The sequence below is a fragment of the Euleptes europaea genome, chromosome 14, assembly GCF_029931775.1.
Source record: "Euleptes europaea isolate rEulEur1 chromosome 14, rEulEur1.hap1, whole genome shotgun sequence".
NCBI lineage: Eukaryota > Metazoa > Chordata > Lepidosauria > Squamata > Sphaerodactylidae > Euleptes > Euleptes europaea.
In genome coordinates this window covers 49,403,709-49,423,619 of record NC_079325.1, presented here as the reverse complement: position 1 = coordinate 49,423,619, position 19,911 = coordinate 49,403,709, and the positions used below count along the sequence as shown (strand labels likewise).

Here is a 19,911-nt window from a genome sequence, read left to right as displayed (position 1 = left end):
ATTTTCCCAGTGGAGCCAGAAGAACTGTTTAAACGTTTGGCCACTTGAAGCAGATGCTGCACAGTGAATGCTCTAACCATCCATCGTCCCATGAATTAAAAAAATAAGCGTAGAGTGTTTCTGTTGGTATATTATTCACTTTTTGCCTTGTCTTCACAAATAGAATAATATTCAGAGCTTGTTGCTGCAGGATTAAGGGAAGGATCTGAACCCTTTGCAGGGTTTGATTTTTGATAACTGAGCAGGAGGGCTGGTGGTATTACCCATGCAAAGTGACAGGTTGAGGTGTCTGGTTGAGGGATGAGAAAGGATCGTAGGCCCTGGTTGTTTCTGTGAAAGTAGGGTTGCCAACCTCCAGGTACTGTTACAAGTAAAGACAAAACCTGTGCCAGAATTAAGTAACTTAAGAGAATGGCGGCACGGGGGCTCATAAATAATAAAGCATGACTTGCAAAATGGATTTGTTAGACATTCATTTCATGCTAACATGTGTCAGCATGAAATGAATGTCTAACAAATCCATTTTGCAAGTCATGCTTTATTATTTATGAGCCCCTGTGCCGCCAACCTCCAAGTACTAGCTGGAGATCTCCTGCTATTACAACTGGTCTCCAGCCGATAGAGATGAGTTCACCTGGAGAAAATGGCCACTTTGGCAATAAGACTCTATGGCAGGGGTGTCAAACATAAGGCCAGTGGGCCGGATTTGGCCCCTTGAGAGCTCTTATGCAGGCCACAAACCAGCCGAGGCAGCCCCCCACCACACATACTCTCAATCTGGGCTGGCAAGGCATGGCCCAGCCTGATCAAGTGACATTGACCTCATATCCGGCACTCATACCAATTGAGTTCGACATCCCTGCTCTATGGCATTGAAGTCCCTCCCCTCCCCAAACTTCCCAAAATCTCCAGGTATTTCTCAACCTGGAGCCAGCAACCCTATGTGAAAGCAGTCCAGTTGGTCCACATGCATACCCTCCAACAACAGTTTCCAGCCATTAGCCATTAGTTTGACATTTTGTTGTTTAAGCCCTGCGAGGCAAACTGTGTGAATTTTGAACACATTATCAGTAGAGTATTGAGTATTTTGTTTTGGGTAAACCTATAAATAACCACTGGACTCGATATAATTTTGTCTCATTTTATTGAGCCACGCGCTGACACTTTCCATAGTTTCTACTATATTCAGCGCAGGTTGCATATTTCCTGAATTAGCTGGCACCCGGCAGGAGTTGGGGTGAGGAAAAGGGGAGGTGCCATTGGTGCAATAGTCTTATGTTTCTTCCGTGGAAAACCTGGAAGTGAAGCCAGTCCACTTTAGGAATTGGCACAAACTCTGTGGTTTTCCCTGGAAGTAGTATAACCATGGTGTCAATGGTGATTTCTATTTTTTCCCTTCCTGCTGGCTGCCAGAGCAGTAAACAGGGACAGTTGGAGCATACATGGGACTCATGTAGTGTTGCCAACCTCCGGGTACTGTTGGAGAAGGCAGCACGTGGCTCAATAGTAAAAATAAAGTAAACCCAATTTGGGTTTACTTTAGTTTTCCTATTGAGCCACGTGCTGCCTTCTCCAACAACCTCCAGGTACTGACAAAAAAATCACCAATGCTGTATAGTATGCGTTAGAAGAAAATACCAGCACTAGACTCAATATTCACAATCACAACTACTAGTAGAAATTCATACAGTTTATCAATATAGAATGAAACATACATAAAACATACAAGAATACAAATTTACAGAATATAATAAACAATAAATATTCAATAGAAGATGTGATTGGGAACTGCAGAAAACTAGTGTTCATCTGAATGGATCCTATGTATGTATAATTTATACCTGTGCAAGGTCAGAGAGGGCTAAATGCATGCCAGCGGGTCTAACGTTCTATTCACATACCCCATACAATAGAGTTGCCAACCTCCAGGTGGTCGTCAAAATTCGGCTGCCAGTGCTACTCGGGAGTTTAGAATTCAAGGTGCAAGCACCAGCAAAAGTAAACCTAAAATAAGGTAACTACAATACAAAATTGCTCTTTACACAAAGATAAATATAGGCAAAAGTGCTCAATGCTTGAATTTTGCAATCTACATGCATGGACTTGAAATTATGATATGCATTGAGCACTTTTGCCTATATTTATCTTTGTGTAAAGCTTGTATGCTGTTATATTGAATTCACTTTGAACCTTTTGTAAATTTCCTGTTTGCTCAACCAAGATTGTGCCTGTTAGTAATGACCTTTAATATACATTTTAAGAGCAATTTTGTATTGTAGTTATCTTATTTTAGGTTTACTTTTGCTGGTGCTTGCACCTTGAATTCTAACCTCCAGGTGGTGGCTGGAGATCTCCCACTATTACAACTGACCTCGGGCGACAGAGATCCATTCGCCTGGAGAAAACGGTAGCTTTGGAAGGTGGGCTTTATGGCATTATACCCCCCACTGAAGTCCCTCCCTCCTCGAACCCCGCCCTCCTCAGGCTCTACCCCCCCCCAAATCTCCAGGTGTTCCGCAACCCAGCGCTGGCAACCCTACCATACAAAGATACATACAGGGCTAAACCAGAGGTATTTCAGTACAAAGGCAGAGGCCCAATTTTCACTCTCTTGCCATAGCAACGTGGAAGCTGCTTCCTGCTATGCTGTAATATCAAGAGCTAGAGGAGGACCCACATCATTTGACTATGGAGGGATGGACCAAGGCGAATAGCTGGTAGAGGAGGACCCACATCATTTGACTATGGAGGGATAGACCAAGGCGAATAGCTGGTGGAGGAGGACCCACATCATTTGACTATGGAGGGATGGACCAAGGCGAATAGCTGGTGGAAGTGTTTGAAGGGGGCATCTTTTTTCAAATAAAAGACCCATGGCTGAGGGAACCCCAGCCAGCATCTCAAGAAAACCCCTGGTTCCAGGCCTTCTGAGGCTGGCAGTCCCGACTAGAAGAAAAGATTCTGTGACGGAAAATGTAACTTCCAGGTCAACCTGGGGTAGGGTTGCCAGGCGGCCGCTGGCGGCGGGCAAACCCCCGGCAATCGACCCCTCTGCCCGCCGACCACCTGAGGGTCGGCGGGCAAACGTGCACGGGAGCGTGCATACCGCGCGCAACGCTTCCGGTTTAGAACTGGATGTTCCGCCTCGCGAGGGGCCTTATACCTCTTAGTTTGGGCGAAAACGCATGGTTGCTTTATCCTCCTTTAATCCCTGTTTCAGCCAGAATTCAGCCAGGATCGAACGCATGCTCGGCGAAAATGCGTGCGTTCGATCCTGGCTGAATCCTGGCTGAATCCTGGCTGAAACAGGGAATAAAGGAGGCTAAAGCGACCATGGGTGAAAACGCATGGTCACTTTATCCTCTTTTAATCCCTGTTTCAGCCAGGATTCAGCCAGGATCGAACGCATGCGTTTCACCTAATGTGCGTTCGATCCTGGCTAAAACAGGGATTAAAGGAGGATAAAGCGACCGTGCGTTTTCGCCCTTTGAGTGGTAAAGGTTCTAAACCGGAGGTGATGCGTGTGCGTCGGCGGGCGCATGCGCACACACGCTTACACACGCTTATACACAAAAGCCTCCGCCGGAGGAGAAGAGGAACCTGGCAACCCTAACCTGGGGCCTCAGAATCTCTTCTTTCTAGAAATCAGGCACAGATTTGACTCAAAACTGGCATGTGCGAAGGTTTTTTTTGCTTTTGTTCTGTTTTTTTGTTTTCCACATGATACACAATTGGTCTGTGGACCTCAGAACTATGTGAAGTTATGACATGATTAAAAAAAAATAGGTCTGGTTCATCATACTCTCCAATTGTCCCCGTTTTCAAGAGGCAGTTTCTATTTGGGTCCTTGGGTCTTTGGATGCCCAGGAGAATGAAGAGTATTTAACTATTTTAAATAAATACTTTCTGATGCACTTTCTGGAAAAAAACATGTTCCTGTTTGACCTTTCACAGAGAAGTTGGCAGATGTCTCTCTCTCTCTTTTTTTAATTGCTAGTGAGTTAAGCCCTGACCAGGATGGCCCAGGCTAGCCCCATCTTGTCAGATCTCGGAAGTTAAGCAGGATCGGCCCTGGTTAGTACTTGGATGGCAGACTACCAAGAAACTCCAGGGTTGCTATGCAGAGGCAGGCAATGGCAAACCACCTCTGTTCGTCTTTGCCTTTGGAAACCCTATGGCAGTGGTTCCCAACTTTTGTTCCCTAGCGTTCCCCTTGGCAGCCCATTTCTATCAATTGTACCCCTTATATTACAAAAATGTTTGATATTAATATAGTTGCTGTTATTTCAAATGCCCTTCCCTACCATTATTCATTTGAGGACATTAGTAATTAAGGGGAATTTTGAATAATGCAACCCCTTACAATCCAAAGTGGCACATTCCATTCTACCACCTCAGGACTCTGCTACCTCAGTGCTTCCTCATTCGGCTGCATAGGTAGACCAGGCCCTTCTCACAGAAGTTAACTGTGGCTTGATGCCTTCATTGCAAATCTTCCTCTAACAATCCGTGCAATGCTATCCTATTGCTGTGAAGTTGAAGAGGACATTTTAATGCAAGTGTTCATAGCATTAAAGCCTAACCCTACAACTACCAGATGCTGGGGATATAAGAAGATATGAATATCGCTGTCATGATATTCTGGTGGGAGCTTTACAGAGGCAGGTACAGAGGGCGGTGCCCTACGTCCCTGTGCGATGTGCTAGGGGGGCGCAGTAGCACTTGCCCCTACAAAAACTCAGTGGTTGACATAGAGTTTTTGGGGAAGTGCTAGAGCGTCCCTCTGGTGTGATGCTGGTGCTTCCGCATAGCGCTGGAAATAATGTCATTGCGCAGGGGACAAGGGTTGCTGCCCCCTCTTTCCGCCAGCCTGCTTCCACCTGCCAGCAGCTGAGAGTCGGTGGGCAGCTGCAGGAATTGGCAGGCGATTGCCCACCATCAGCGGGCAGTTGTTAACCCTACTGTCATAGGATCTACAATGTACCTCCCTGGGGCATATTCCCTGGCTGCTGTCTGTAGGCAAGTGACTGAGCAGGTGGACCTTGGGTATGATCCAGCACAGTTGCTGTTATGCACTTTTTGATTCTACTCAAGTCGACAAAATCTTAAAGAGTTCTAAGTAAGAAGAAGTTCTCAAGTGGAGGCTCGTTTTGTCTAGGAGCAAGCCCAAGTATTAATAAATCGTGTAGGCGGTAGCCATCTATCATATCCTCTTCAGCAGAGAAGTAATGGAGTGAACATTTCCTTGCTTCTTCCACTTGACCCCGAAATGTATCTGCAGGTTTTTTTTGCTGTGGAGTCTGTATTTTTGCTGGAAGGAATGCAAACACCAACTGTTCCTCTTTTGAGGTCAGGATGGCGGTGGGGAGGGGGGCAATATCCAACTCGTTTGATTGCCTTTCAGGGATTTAAAATTAAAATGGGGAGGATTTGCCAAAACTGAAGAATGATGCTGGTTCCCCCCTTATTTTCCTGGCCTGATGAAAAGCTGACCATCAGCCTGCCTGAAGCTGGCACCTATTCCAGTCTGTCCTTGCAGATAGCTTTGCCAGCTCCAGAAATATGGAGGACTGACTGGAATAAAAGAGAAAAGGGGTTGGATGTTACAAATCATCTTGGATGATGTCCAGTCTTTCAATAGCAGTTAGCTACAACGGCCAGAAATAAAAAATCTATCTTGAGAGAATGCAGCAGCAGTATACCTTGGAGTAGCTGTGCCTGGGGATAATCTCCATCATGCTCTGCTTGCGGCCTTTCCAGGGACAACTGTCTGGATGCTATTCAAGATGTAATGCTATTTTGTCTGATTCAGCAAAGCAACTCTTCTCGTCCACTGTTGCGGTGGACATTTAGTTGTTTTACGCATGGGGTGTGGGTGGGTATTTAGGTGTACTGTATGTTAAAGTGATTTGTTCACATGAATTAAATGTTAGTGATCTCACCTTATACTGAATGAAACCATTCGTCCATCTAGTCCTGCATTGTGTACTCTGATTGGCAGGGCTTCTCTAGGGTCTTAGGTCTGAGATCTTCCCTCGTGTTTCTTTTGGAGACTTTTTAAACTGGGGATCTTCTTCATGCAGAGCATATGCTCTCCTACAAAGATGCACTCACCATAACCCCTGGGCAGTTGTTGTCCAGGATATGAATCTGGAACCGCCCTGAGCCTGGCCTGGCTGGGGATAGAGAGAGGGGTAGAAATAGGATTGGCAGCTCTGGGTTGGGAAATACCTGGAGAATTTTGGGGCGGAGCCTGATGAGGGCAGGGTTTGGGGAGGGGAGGGACTTCAATGCCATGGAGTCCAATTGCCAGTGGCCATTTTCTCCAGGTGAACTGATCTCTATCAGTTGGAGATCAGTTGTAATAGTGGGAAATCTCCAGCTACTACCAGGAGGTTGGCAACCCTAGGCAGAAAGCAAATAATAAACAAACCAACAAACCACTCACACAGTAGGCAAGAATTCACCCTAATACTGAAAAGCTAGTCTTGTTTTAAGCCTAAAGTGATGGCACAGGAAAGAAACCAGAATGAATATTTGCATTTTGTTGTGTAAAGAAGGAACTGATGACTATAGTAAAAGTGGTGTTGTGTAGCAGTTACTGTGTTAGACAAGCAACTAGAAGATCCAGGTTCAAATCCCCACACTGTCATGAAGCTTCATGGGTGTCCTTGGGTCAATCACTGTCCCTCAGCCTGACCTGCCACACATGATGGTTGTGAGGATAAAACGGGAAGGGAGAACTGTGTATGCCATCCTGAATGGAAGAATAAAAATGTACCAAATAAGTTATATGTAGGACTTGACCCACTCTGGTCTGCCCCAGTGATTGAGCAAACTCCCTAAGTTGCCTGATTGAACACATTTTTCTTGTATCTGTTTTCAGATGTGGACGTTCTTCAAAGATTGGGCCTGGTGGGGCCAAAGCCATTGGGTGCGGGGTCATCTTCTCGCCCTGTTCCTCAGGGTGTCATCCCATTCAAGTCGGGGGTCATCTTCACCCAAAGAGCACGTATCGAAGTGCCTGTTGGCAGAATTATTCCTGCCACCTTTGGTACGGACTTGGCTCTAGTGTTGAGTTTGTGCTCTCATCGAGTCAACAGCGCTTTTTTGTTCACCATCAAGAGCAGAAAGAAGAAATTACAGCTGGGTGTGCAGTTCATTCCAGGGAAGATCATAGTTTATGTAGGCCACAAGCACTCCGTATATTTTGATTACAATGTTCATGATGGTCAATGGCACAATCTGGCCATCGACATCCGAGGCCAGGTGGTCACTCTGTTTACCTCTTGTGGGAAGCAAAGAGTACATGCGGATTTGCATCTTAAAAAAGATGAGTTGTTGGACCCGGAAGGGTCTTTCCTTTTAGGCAAACTGAATCAACACTCAGTACAGTTTGAAGGTGCCCTTTGCCAGTTTGATATTTATCCTTCCGCCAAGGCAGCTCATAATTACTGTAAGTTTCTGAAAAAACAATGCAGGCAAGCGGATACTTACCGGCCGATTCTTCCACCTCTTGTCCCACTTCTGCCCAAAGACCTAAGAACTTCTGAAAGGACCCCACCACAATCAGACCTTTCCCTTCTGGGCTTGAAGAATCTGACCACTGTGATTCCCCCATTATCACTCTTCAAGGCCACCACTCCTCAGAGGAACAGCAGATTGGTTGCAGCATCCACCACCATTGTACCATCTAAACCACCAGCTCTGCCACCAACCAGCAAAGCTGCAAAGAGCATTGTGGCCTCACCTCCCGTCCTGCCAAACACTGAAGTTCAGCTGCCTGCCCAAACTCTCCATCGGACTACCACAGTAGGCCTTCAGGCTTTCACAGTAGCTCATCGGACTGCCACCGTAGCTCTTGGAGCATCTCGCTCTACTTCCAGTGCAAGCTTGGAGAAGCCTCGTCTGCCCACCACCAAAAATGTTCCTTCTGCCTTCCCCAGCTCAACCACAAGTTCCACTGCGGTCATTGACAAGAAGGAGTTGGAGAAAAAGACCAAAAAGATGATCAACCAAAGCCAAACTATCAAGCCTTTCCAAATGGCTAGCACCGCAAAGCCTGTGATGAAAAAGGCTGAAAACACATCCAGGAGTCTTCCAGTGACCATAAAACACAAGCTGGAGAACACAACCAAGGATCCTATACCAAAGAAGTTATTATCTTTGCCAGCACTGAAAAAAGCAGATTCTACCATAATTGCTGTTCCATATATCAAGCCAACTCTTGGAGCTTATCCTGTCATCAGAATGAATGTGCAAAGCATCAACTTAACAACTCCGGCTGCTACTGACGGGTATCAGCTGTTTGATCCCATTGGGCCTACTCTCTTTCCATTCGTTATGGGGCTTCCTGGACCTAAAGGTGACCGAGGTCCTCCGGTAAGTCAATGTTTTCATCATGATTTCAGCTTAGGGAATGGGTATGGTGCAACTGTGTTGCTACTGGCCCTTTGGTCATTTCCATCTTCTAAATGGGTATATTTTAGAGTTTGGGTTGTCCTGCATAAACATCATGTGATAAAACTGTGGTTGGACTATTGGTAGGGTTGCCACGTGCCCCTCGTTATTGGCTGGAGTTTCGTTGTGGTGGGGCTGGGGGGAGGGTGATCCACGTGCGTGCCGCGATACAGGGATGCTCTAGCACGTTTCTCAAAAACACTCTATGGAAACCATGGAGTTTTTGGAGGAATGTGCTAGAGCATCCCCATCACTTCTGCGGTAAACCCAGAAGTGATGTTATCACGACATCCCCATCACTTCCACGGTAAACCTGGAAGTGACGTTATTGCCCCCCCCGAGCACACAGATTGCCCCCCCATCAGCTGGCCTGTTTCTGCCCGCCGGCTAGCTCAGGAGTAACGGGCAGCCCCGTTAACTGGTGGGCAATTGCCTGCCATTACCGGGCATCTGGGAACCCAAACTATTGGAAAAGAAATACCTGCTCATAGAAAATGAACATATCAGGAAGGAGGGTATGAGGCGAAGCTAGACCTTTCCCCCCAGATTGGCTGGATGATAAGAAGACGACTCCCTCCTCTACATGTGCTGGGGAACAAGGGAATGCTTATCTACTATAACCTTGCCCAAGTGTGTGGATGCTGCCTCTGCGACCAACATTTGCATAGATAGTTACAGATATTGGGATCAATTCTTAAAAAAAATATTGGGGTGGGGGGGAATTGACCATGCCATCTGTAGGTTCGCGTGTTGGATTCAGCAATTAACAGTTCATTCCTAAGGAGAGTTACTCCACTGTAAACCCATTCATTTCAATGGGCTTAGTCTGGAGTAACTCTCTTTAGGAATGCACTGTAAATCTCCCTATGGATGTTTGGAGGCTGGGCAGTAGTCCTAAACAGGAGGGTGAGTAAGTGCTTACTACACATAGAAGAATGGGCTGTTGTTGTTTTTTAATCCTCTTTGTGTAGAGAGATGTTTCATATGGGGAACATTCAAACATGCATCTCCCTATCTCCAGCTACAGTTTGAGGTTGAATGGCCCAGGACCAGTTTTGCCACTTGACCTGCTGTTTTTGTAGCCTTTTGACATGTGCATCCCAAACAGTGTTATGTATTTTGAGGCTTTGGTCTTTTGAGGAACACCTGAGCTGCAGAACTGAATTGTAAACTTCCTTGTATTCATATTACATCCATAACCTGCTATTACGCAGCTTACCCCAATATGATTGCGGTCATTGTCTTAATAGTCTGTTTAGATTATAAAGTAGGAACAGAATAGTAAACAAACAATATTCTTTTTTATCTGGTTGTCCTCTGAATGTCCAGATTATCCAAATGTCACAGAAGGGGATTGACTTAAAAACCACTGTTCCAACTGGTTAATAGGTTACAATCAGCTTGGTTGTTCACTGTATTCCAGCTAGCTGTGAAATGAATTTACAGCTGTGACCGTAAATCTTGCAGTTTTGGAGAGTTTCCCTCTGCAGATTTAAATATTTGCTGTTGACATTTTCATTTTGATTCTCTGTCTAGCCCAGAGCTCTTTCTTTTCATACTTCTCTTTGAGGTATCTCCTCAGTCTTCCCTTAAGTCTGTTTCCACTTCTGCTCATCTTTCGCCTTGAAAACCCAATGGGGGGGGGTCACCATAAGTCAGATACAATTTGATGGCACTTAATTATTATTTCAACACTAACTGAAGTGAGAAGTAAAAGACTATCATGTGATTTCTACAGTGAACGATACGGCAGAGAGATGGGTCAGTGGGTAGGGCATATGCTTTGCATGCAGAAGGTCCCAAGTTCAGCCAGTCATCTTCCCCTGTAAAGGGATCTTTGGTAGAAGAAGAAGAAAAGTTGGTTTTTATATGCCGACTTTCTCTATCACTTAAGGAAGAATCAAACCAGCTTACAATCACCTTCCTCTCCCCAGAACAGACACCCTGTGAGGTAGGTAGGGCTGAGAGTGCTCTAAGAGAGCTGTGACTAGCCCAAGGTCACCCAGCAGGCTTCGTGTGTAGGAGTGGGGAATCAACCCAGTTCACCAGATTAGCGTCCACTGCTCACCTGGAGGAGTGGGGAATCAAACCTGGTTCTCCAGATTACAGTCCACAACTCCAAACCACCGCTTTTAACCACTACACCACGCTGATAGAAAGAATGGGAAAAGCTGTACACTCTGCTCAGTGCAAGGGACACATGTTTCAAGAAACGAGATAAAGGTCTATTTTGTGGCAACACAATATTACACCTTTCTATTACACACAGTAAGTAAGGTAAAGGTCTCCTGTGCAAGCACCAGATCATTCCTGACCCATGGGGTGACGTCCAATCCCGACGTTTACTAGGCAGACTTTATTTATGGGGTGGTTTGCCAGTGCCTTCCCCAGTCATCTTCCCTTTACTCCCAGCAAGATGGGTCCTCATTTTACCAACCTCGGAAGGATAGAAGGCTGAGTCAACCTTGAGCCGGCTACCTGAGACCAACTTCTGTTGGGATCGAAATCAGGTCGAGGGCAGAGCTTGGACTGTAGTACTGCAGCTTACCACACTGCACCTCAGGGCTCCTATTAAACACAATATCTATGGGATATTGCTGCCATGGCTAGCTAGGGAAAACAACAGCCCCCCCCCCACCAAGGCCCTTCTGTCTGGAAACTCTTGCCCAGGAGTATTTATTATGCTCTGTCACGTTTGTGTTATACTCCAGTGCACACTGGCCAACTGGTCCCCATTTAATGACGTGAGTTCACCTGTCCCTAAAGCGTCATGTACATAAAACGTGTTCTGTAAACGGTTAATCTTCCTTTTGCCAGAGAGCGATCTCAGAGATCACCGTGCCTTCACACCGCATTATTTCATCTTCCACAGAAATGCATTTCCCATGTGTTCTGTTTTGGGCTTAGCTAAATGAATCATGCTTCTGTTTCACTGTCTGACAACTTATAAAATCCTCCTTAAAACAACTGAGTTCTGGGGGAGTTTCGTGGCATCCCCAGCTGTACTGCAGCCGAATGAATTGCTTAGCCAAGACTTTCCCTTGTCTGTTGCACCGCCAGTACTGAGATTCCATCAAGGAGAGGCTGCAGTATCAATGGGATGGAATGAGTACAGTCAGATGCCGCAGTCAAACCTGACTTCCCCCAAAGAAAGAGGATCTTATCCCTATAGCTGGGGGAGGAGGAGGAGAACCCTGGATGTTGCCCTGGGCTCCGTGGAGGGAGCGTGGGACTACAAAAGGAATAACAGATTCTTAAGAGCACAGATAACAGGCAGGTGTGTGGGCAGGGTGGCTAGAATAATGAGGAGGGCTCAGGGATGGTTTTAGGGGTTGGTCCCCTAGGGCCCACTACTCCTGGGGAAATCCCTCTTCGTCCCTGATTGCTTCTCAGAGGGCCCGCTGCAGGGTTGCCGGCTCTGGGTTGGGAAATACCTGGAGATTTTGGGGGTGGAGCCTGGGGAGGACAGAGTTTGGGGAGGAGAAGGACCTCGGCAGGGTACAACGCCATAGCATCCACCCTTTAAAGCAGCCCCTTTCCCCAGAGGAACTGATCTCTGTAGTCTGGAGATCAGTTGTAATAGTGGGAGATCTCCAGGGCCCACCTGGAGGTTGGCAGCCTTACGGCCCAGTAGATGAGTGCCTGGCAAGGCCATTAAGTGAGCTTTGTACATTAGCCACAATTAGCCCTTAAACACTATAAATAGGGTCTAGAAATATTTAATAAGAATGTTTCTGGCTGCTACAGCAAACAACGCTGAACTGTATTAAGTAAATGTATTTGTATCTCGGAAGCTAAGCAGGGTTAGTACTTAGATGGGAGACCGCCAAGGAAGGCTTTCCAGTGGAAGGCATTGGCAAACCACCTCTGCTTCTCACTTGCGTTAAAAGCCTTGTCCCGGGGTTGCCATAATTCTGTCGCAACTTGACCGCATGTACATAAAGTTTTTGTCTAATGACAGAGCATAAATCTTGGCATAAATACATCGATCTAACCCAGTGTAGTGTACTCAGACTCATAGTGTAATTCAGTGCTTGCTGACTTGCTGCTGGAAGTGTGCTGTGGATCTGCTAATAATCCGGTACAGGACAGTACTGTTTCTTGAGTATATCTTTAATCCAAAGGGCTGTTACTTCAATGTAGGACAGGCTATTCCAGGCTAAATGAATATAGCTTGGAAGTGAAGAGCATTCAGCAATGTGTAGTAGCCAAAGAGGTGTGTGCCTCTTGCAGCGGTGAGTGATACTTCTCATGGGAACAGGTGTTTTCTAAGGATATCCCTTTTTTATGTTCGGAAATTCAGAGGGGAAACAAAGGAGATCCAGGGAGCATGTGCAAAAAACTTTGAAGCCCCCCACCTCATTTCTGCTGACTCCATTGATGATCCTGCTGTGTTCCAGTGAATTATGGGTAGTAGTGATGATGTGCTATATCAGTTCTGAACCTGTTGGCATCATCTCATGACACCGTGTAGAGCACTGGTTCCCAACCGGGGGTCCGTGGACCCCCAGGGGTCCGTGAGAACTAAATTAAGGTCCGCGAAACGAAGTTATAAACCCATAATAAATCAATATTTTCAATTAAAAGTTCACTATTATAAAAATATATTCAAATATTATTCTAAGTTTAATGTTTAACTAACAGTTATGATTAAAGTTTATTTTCAAATTGTCAGAATTTTTAGTTTGAACCTTGGGGTCCCTGCACCGAACAAAAAAGTCCTAGTGGTTCCTGGTCAAAAAAAGGTTGGGAACCACTGGTGTAGAGGCTGGGTGATAAAGTCATGTAATGCTATGTAAGAGCCACTGAACCTTTCCAAAATGATATTACTAACACTAAGCTTTTATATCATACCTAGGGTTGCCAACCTCCAGGTGGTGGCTGGAGATTCCCCACTATTACAACTGATCTCCAGGTGGCAGAGATCAGTTCACTTGGAGAAAATGGCCACTTTGGCAATTGGACTCTATGGCATTGAAGTCCCTCCCCTCACCAAACCCCACAGGCTCCGCCCCAAAATCTCCAGGTATTTTCCAAGTTGGAGCTGGCAAACCTAATCATACCTTCCATCATTTCCACTAGGAAAAATAGGGGTATCCTAGTATACTTAGAATGCTCTTATATTTCGTATGAAGGAGCACCGCGCAAGATCCTACTCTGTACATGATTAGACATGGCTGAAGGCAATAGGATCAAGGCGTGTGTCAGAATGAGGTGGTAGAACCCTGAGGTGGAACAAATGGATTCACCACTTTATTTATTTTATTTATGTTGGGAATTTATGTGTCGCCCCTCCAGAATCCTACCCGTGGAGGCTCACAGGTGAAAACATTATTGTAAAATCCCAAACACATAATAAATTCTCAACATAAAAACAAAGCAAGCCATTGAAACTTGCCAGGGGCATAGGGTTGCCAGGTCCCTCTTCACCACCGGTGGGAGATTTTTGGTGTGGACCCTAAGGAGGGCGGGGTTTGGGGAGGGGAGGGACTTCAATGCCATAGAGTCCAATTGTCAAAGCAGCCATTCTCTCCAGGTGAACTGATCTCTATCGGCTGGAGATCAGTTGTAATAGCAGGAGATCTCCAGCTAGTACCTGGGGATTAGAAAAACAGTACAGGAAACTGTATATACACAAAGTGCAAATATTTATAAGCTACTGAGGTGAAACATAGACCATATACGTGACATATATACAACACAATTATATACAATATGTACAGTTCACACAAAAAATGTAGAGAAATTTCCAAAGGTCTCAGCTGAGTACCACAAATATATAGAGGAAGTTCCAAAGGTCTCAACTGAGTACCAAATGAATGCTAATATTGTAATCCTTGTGTAAAGTTCATATAGAGCCACAATCATCGATGGATACGGCCGTTTCAGATCCACAGCAGTGGAAATCTTTCTTCAGTCCTTCTAAAAATTAATATATTACCATCAGTATATAAATATATAAAGATTATGACTATTAAAAATTGAGTCAATACAATATACTTACAATACAAAAGTGCTGTTACATAGTCATCATTCCTTCCCACACAGGGTAAGTATGAGCAATCAGAAGTCAGTAAAGTACATCACATAGTGCAGCTAATAAACTAGAACAGAGTCTTAATCAGATACATAGGAAAACCCAGGTGTTGCTGATGATGCATCCCCGAAGTGGGTTAGAATTCTTTAAAGTGACAATGTATATTTTAGCAGCATTTTAACATCAGCTTTACCCTATAGGAAGTAAGAAATCTCCAGGCCCCACCTGGAGCTTGGCAACCTTAGAACTGACAGTCCTAGTATAATACCATATAGTCCACCATTTAAGGGTAAAGAGTAATGCTTCAGGTCACAAACTGGCAACCCCAATAATGCAATTTGTGGTGGGTAGTTGGTTGGAATTCTTAAAGTGACAGTGTATATTTTAGCAGCATTTTAACATTGGCTTTACCCTATAGAAAGCAAGAAAAATCATTATCCAGGTTTAATCCATTTGGAGACATCGTGTTCAAAAGGTGAATGAAGAAAGCCTCCTTCTGCCTTAACAATCTTTCGTTGTCACCTATATTGAAACGTTTCCTCTGCAGTCGCCAGATTACAAAGTAGCGAAGCTCATTTTCATTATGGTGCATCTCGAGAAAATGTTCTACAACCGGGGCAGATACTATCTTGGCCCGTATCCTGGATTTATGCTCCAATATGCGCATTTTAATTGGTCTAATTGATGAGCCTATGTAAAATTTGCCACACGGGCAGCGCAAACAGTAAACACAGAAACGTGTGTCACAGTTGGTAAAGGACTGCAATTTGAATACAAAATCACTATCAGTTCTCCTAAATTCTTTGACTTCAAGACATAGATCACATGCCATGCATTTATGGCACTTATAGTGTCCCACAATAGATTTGCCTGAAACATCCCTGTATATATCTGAATGCACTATCTTATCTTTGATAGACTGCGTTTTGCGGAAGCCTATACGGGGCGGAGCCCCGCATCCTGGAATCTCCCTCAAAAGGTGCCAATGTTTTTTCACGATGCTTGCAATATGTCCAGATAAGTGGGTGTATTGAAAAGCAAAAGTAATTGGCTGTACTTCGTTCCTGATTCTTGGTTCCCTATACAATAAATCTTGCCTATCTACTCCATTAATCCTGGATTGGGCATTGTTAATAACTTTAGGAGGGTAACCCCTACTGGCCAAAGCTTTTGATAAATCCCCCACTGTCTGTAAATAATCCCTAGTTTCAGTGGTGTTTCTTTTAGCTCTTACAAATTGCCCATAAGGCAAATTATGTCTAAGATGTTTCGGGTGATGGGAGGAGAAATGCAATAATGCATTCCTGTCAGTGGGTTTACGATATAGTTGGACGGCCAATTTGCCCTCACTACCATGATAGACCAAAGTGTCCAAATAGGGAATTCTCTGGGAATGTATGCTCCCTGTAAATTTGATGGAAGAGCAGGAATTGAGCCATTCCATAAACATATCAAAATTGATCTCAGGGGAAAAAATGAAAAACAAATCATCAATGTACCTCTTAAAGCCCAGTATACAGTTATTAAAAGGGTGGTTGTGATGGAGAAATTGACGTTCAAAATTTACCATAAATATATTGGCAATGGTAGGAGCCACGGCAGAGCCCATTGCTATTCCATTAACTTGCAAGTATAGTTGGTCATTAAAACGAAAAAAGTTGTTCCTGAAAACCAGCTCCACCAGTTTGATCAAGAACGTGGAAGAGGGAACAGGATCTATTCTGGACTCAAGCAAGGTTTGTATCACTGTTAAAGTATGATCTAATGGCACATTAGTATACAGTGATACTACGTCTACTGCAGCCAGCAAGCAATCGTGGGGCACCTCTACATTTTCAATATATCGGATAAAGTCCCCAGTATCCAACAAGAAAGATTCTGTGTCTACCGCAAATTGGCGCAGATGAAAATCCAAATACTTAGAAATTGGCTCCAACAAGCTCTGTGTGGCAGAGACTATGGGTCTCCCTGGGGGAATCACCCCCGGTTTATGTATTTTGGGCAAGGTGTATAGCACAGGAATACGGGGAAATTTATTCACAAGGAATTCAGCTGTATCTCCATTAATGTCACCACTGGCATATGCCTCTGAAATGATAGTATTAACTAGCCTGGCTATTCTGTCAGTAGGATCCTTGGATAATTTCAAGTAGTGTTCTGGACAGTTGAGCTGACGTTCAATTTCTGCTATGTAATCATTTTTATTCTGAAGGACAATCGCCCCTCCTTTATCAGCTGCATGAATAATTAATTGAGGGTCCGAAGCTAAATTCTCCAGTGCTATTCTTTCTTCTTTGGTCATGTTGGATTGTTTAGCAATCCTAGAGTTCTCAATCAGTTTCACATCTCTATTCACTGCATTCTGAAATGCTAATATCATAGGATTAAGGCTGGATGGGTTAAACTTGGATTTGGGACGGAAAGGATTACCCGGAGCAGTTGGTGTCTTAAAGTGATCCTTCAATTTAATCAGACGATATAGTTTAAATAAGTCTACACGAGTTTGAAAGGATGAGTACATAGGGGTGGGGACAAAACCAAGACCCAAGTTCAACACTTTTTCTTCAATCGGGCTTAAAGTTCTAGAGGATAAGTTAACCACTAGGTTTTGTTCCTCCGATTGTATGGGCGTTTCTCGGAAAAAGGTTTTCTCTGTTCCCGAGGGCGGAGTCCGTAGCTTCTATTGGGAACCAAGAATCAGTATAGGGAACCAAGAATCAGGAACGAAGTACAGCCAATTACTTTTGCTTTTCAATACACCCACTTATCTGGACATATTGCAAGCATCGTGAAAAAACATTGGCACCTTTTGAGGGAGATTCCAGGATGCGGGGCTCCGCCCTGTATAGGCTTCCGCAAAACGCAGTCTATCAAAGATAAGATAGTGCATTCAGATATATACAGGGATGTTTCAGGCAAATCTATTGTGGGACACTATAAGTGCCATAAATGCATGGCATGTGATCTATGTCTTGAAGTCAAAGAATTTAGGAGAACTGATAGTGATTTTGTATTCAAATTGCAGTCCTTTACCAACTGTGACACACGTTTCTGTGTTTACTGTTTGCGCTGCCCGTGTGGCAAATTTTACATAGGCTCATCAATTAGACCAATTAAAATGCGCATATTGGAGCATAAATCCAGGATACGGGCCAAGATAGTATCTGCCCCGGTTGTAGAACATTTTCTCGAGATGCACCATAATGAAAATGAGCTTCGCTACTTTGTAATCTGGCGACTGCAGAGGAAACGTTTCAATATAGGTGACAACGAAAGATTGTTAAGGCAGAAGGAGGCTTTCTTCATTCACCTTTTGAACACGATGTCTCCAAATGGATTAAACCTGGATAATGATTTTTCTTGCTTTCTATAGGGTAAAGCCAATGTTAAAATGCTGCTAAAATATACACTGTCACTTTAAGAATTCCAACCAACTACCCACCACAAATTGCATTATTGGGGTTGCCAGTTTGTGACCTGAAGCATTACTCTTTACCCTTAAATGGTGGACTATATGGTATTATACTAGGACTGTCAGTTCTAAGGTTGCCAAGCTCCAGGTGGGGCCTGGAGATTTCTTACTTCCTATAGGGTAAAGCTGATGTTAAAATGCTGCTAAAATATACATTGTCACTTTAAAGAATTCTAACCCACTTCGGGGATGCATCATCAGCAACACCTGGGTTTTCCTATGTATCTGATTAAGACTCTGTTCTAGTTTATTAGCTGCACTATGTGATGTACTTTACTGACTTCTGATTGCTCATACTTACCCTGTGTGGGAAGGAATGATGACTATGTAACAGCACTTTTGTATTGTAAGTATATTGTATTGACTCAATTTTTAATAGTCATAATCTTTATATATTTATATACTGATGGTAATATATTAATTTTTAGAAGGACTGAAGAAAGATTTCCACTGCTGTGGATCTGAAACGGCCGTATCCATCGATGATTGTGGCTCTATATGAACTTTACACAAGGATTACAATATTAGCATTCATTTGGTACTCAGTTGAGACCTTTGGAACTTCCTCTATATATTTGTGGTACTCAGCTGAGACCTTTGGAAATTTCTCTACATTTTTTGTGTGAACTGTACATATTGTATATAATTGTGTTGTATATATGTCACGTATATGGTCTATGTTTCACCTCAGTAGCTTATAAATATTTGCACTTTGTGTATATACAGTTTCCTGTACTGTTTTTCTAAACCTTTTGGTACAAGTACAGAGGTGCCGTTTTTCTCCCCAGTACCTGGGGATTGGCAACCCTACCTGGAACCCTAAAAGGGCATAAAAAACAGCATAAAACAACCACTGAGCACTTTAAAGCGTCCGTAAAGAAGACAGACCAGAAGCAGAGCATGTTTTGTGATGTAGAATGGTAGGTGCCAGGCAACTCTCAAGGGAAATGACATTGAAAAGGCGAGATGCCACCACTGAAAATGCCCTGTCTCGCTTAAGCCATTGTGGCCATAAACATTTCACTCAATCAGCTTCGCCCGTCTTCAATCACATGCCTCCTCATTTTGTAGATTATTGTTGTAAGCTTGATTTAAATGTCACAATACTGTTTCACTTAAAAGATGTTTGCTCTACCTTTCCACTGTATAAGGTTTTCAAGGTATCTGTAAGAACAGCAGACAGTAAATTACTTTTTATTTTAAAAAAGCGCTCTGGCAGCCAGAACATGTCAGTTCCTGGCAGCGAAGGCAGGCCATTTTCCAACATGAACCATCTCTGATAAGTGTAGGGAGTTCTAGTGCTTGGCCCGCAGTTAATGAGATCTAAGTAAGATGGGCAGGCTGAGATAAGAGACAGGGGGTCCAGAGGACTGATCTCATCTGAAATGCCTGCCCGCTTGTGTGGGGGCGATGCCGGAGCAGTTACTCAACCCACGTGCCCTTTATTATCTGTATTCTGGGGGAAAAAAGGCGTTTGTGCAGCTGCCTAAATGTTAAAAAGTTAAATTTCTCAAGATGGTCATTCTAGCTCTCCGTTCTGGACACTTCCAACATAGTACTAAAGACAATGCGATCCCGCAGAATGAGTCACTGCAGAGGAAAACCAGCTCAAACAGAGTTCTCTCCTTTCCCTCTCCTTTGTGCTCAGTTTATAGCTAGGAAATCAGAGAGGTCGAAGCTAAGTGGGGCTTTCTGCATTGATTCTCTTTGCCCAAGATCCAGGGCGTGAACTTTTCTCAAATCTCCATCATACATTCCCCAAATCCCATATAAATGAGTCATAGGCCAAGGGTCATTTTTTTCACAGTCGCCTATTCACTCCTTGAGCAGGCTCAGGTGCTCCTAAATTCATCTCTTTGTCTGAAATTCCTGATTGCAGCAGTAACCAGAAGCAGTTTTCTCCCAAGGGGGAAGGCGGTCCAAAATAGGCTACTATTTACGG

General features: G+C 44.2%; 1 protein-coding gene across 1 annotated transcript in view; it reads left to right on the top strand.

The window, feature by feature from the left end:
• COL27A1 (collagen type XXVII alpha 1 chain) overlaps nt 1-19,911 on the top strand; it is a 349,655-nt gene that overhangs the window by 21,720 nt on the left and 308,024 nt on the right. The window contains exon 3 of the mRNA XM_056860156.1: nt 6,887-8,382. Within this exon, the coding sequence (XP_056716134.1) occupies nt 6,887-8,382 (1,496 nt within the window). The remainder of the gene's footprint in view (nt 1-6,886; nt 8,383-19,911) is intronic.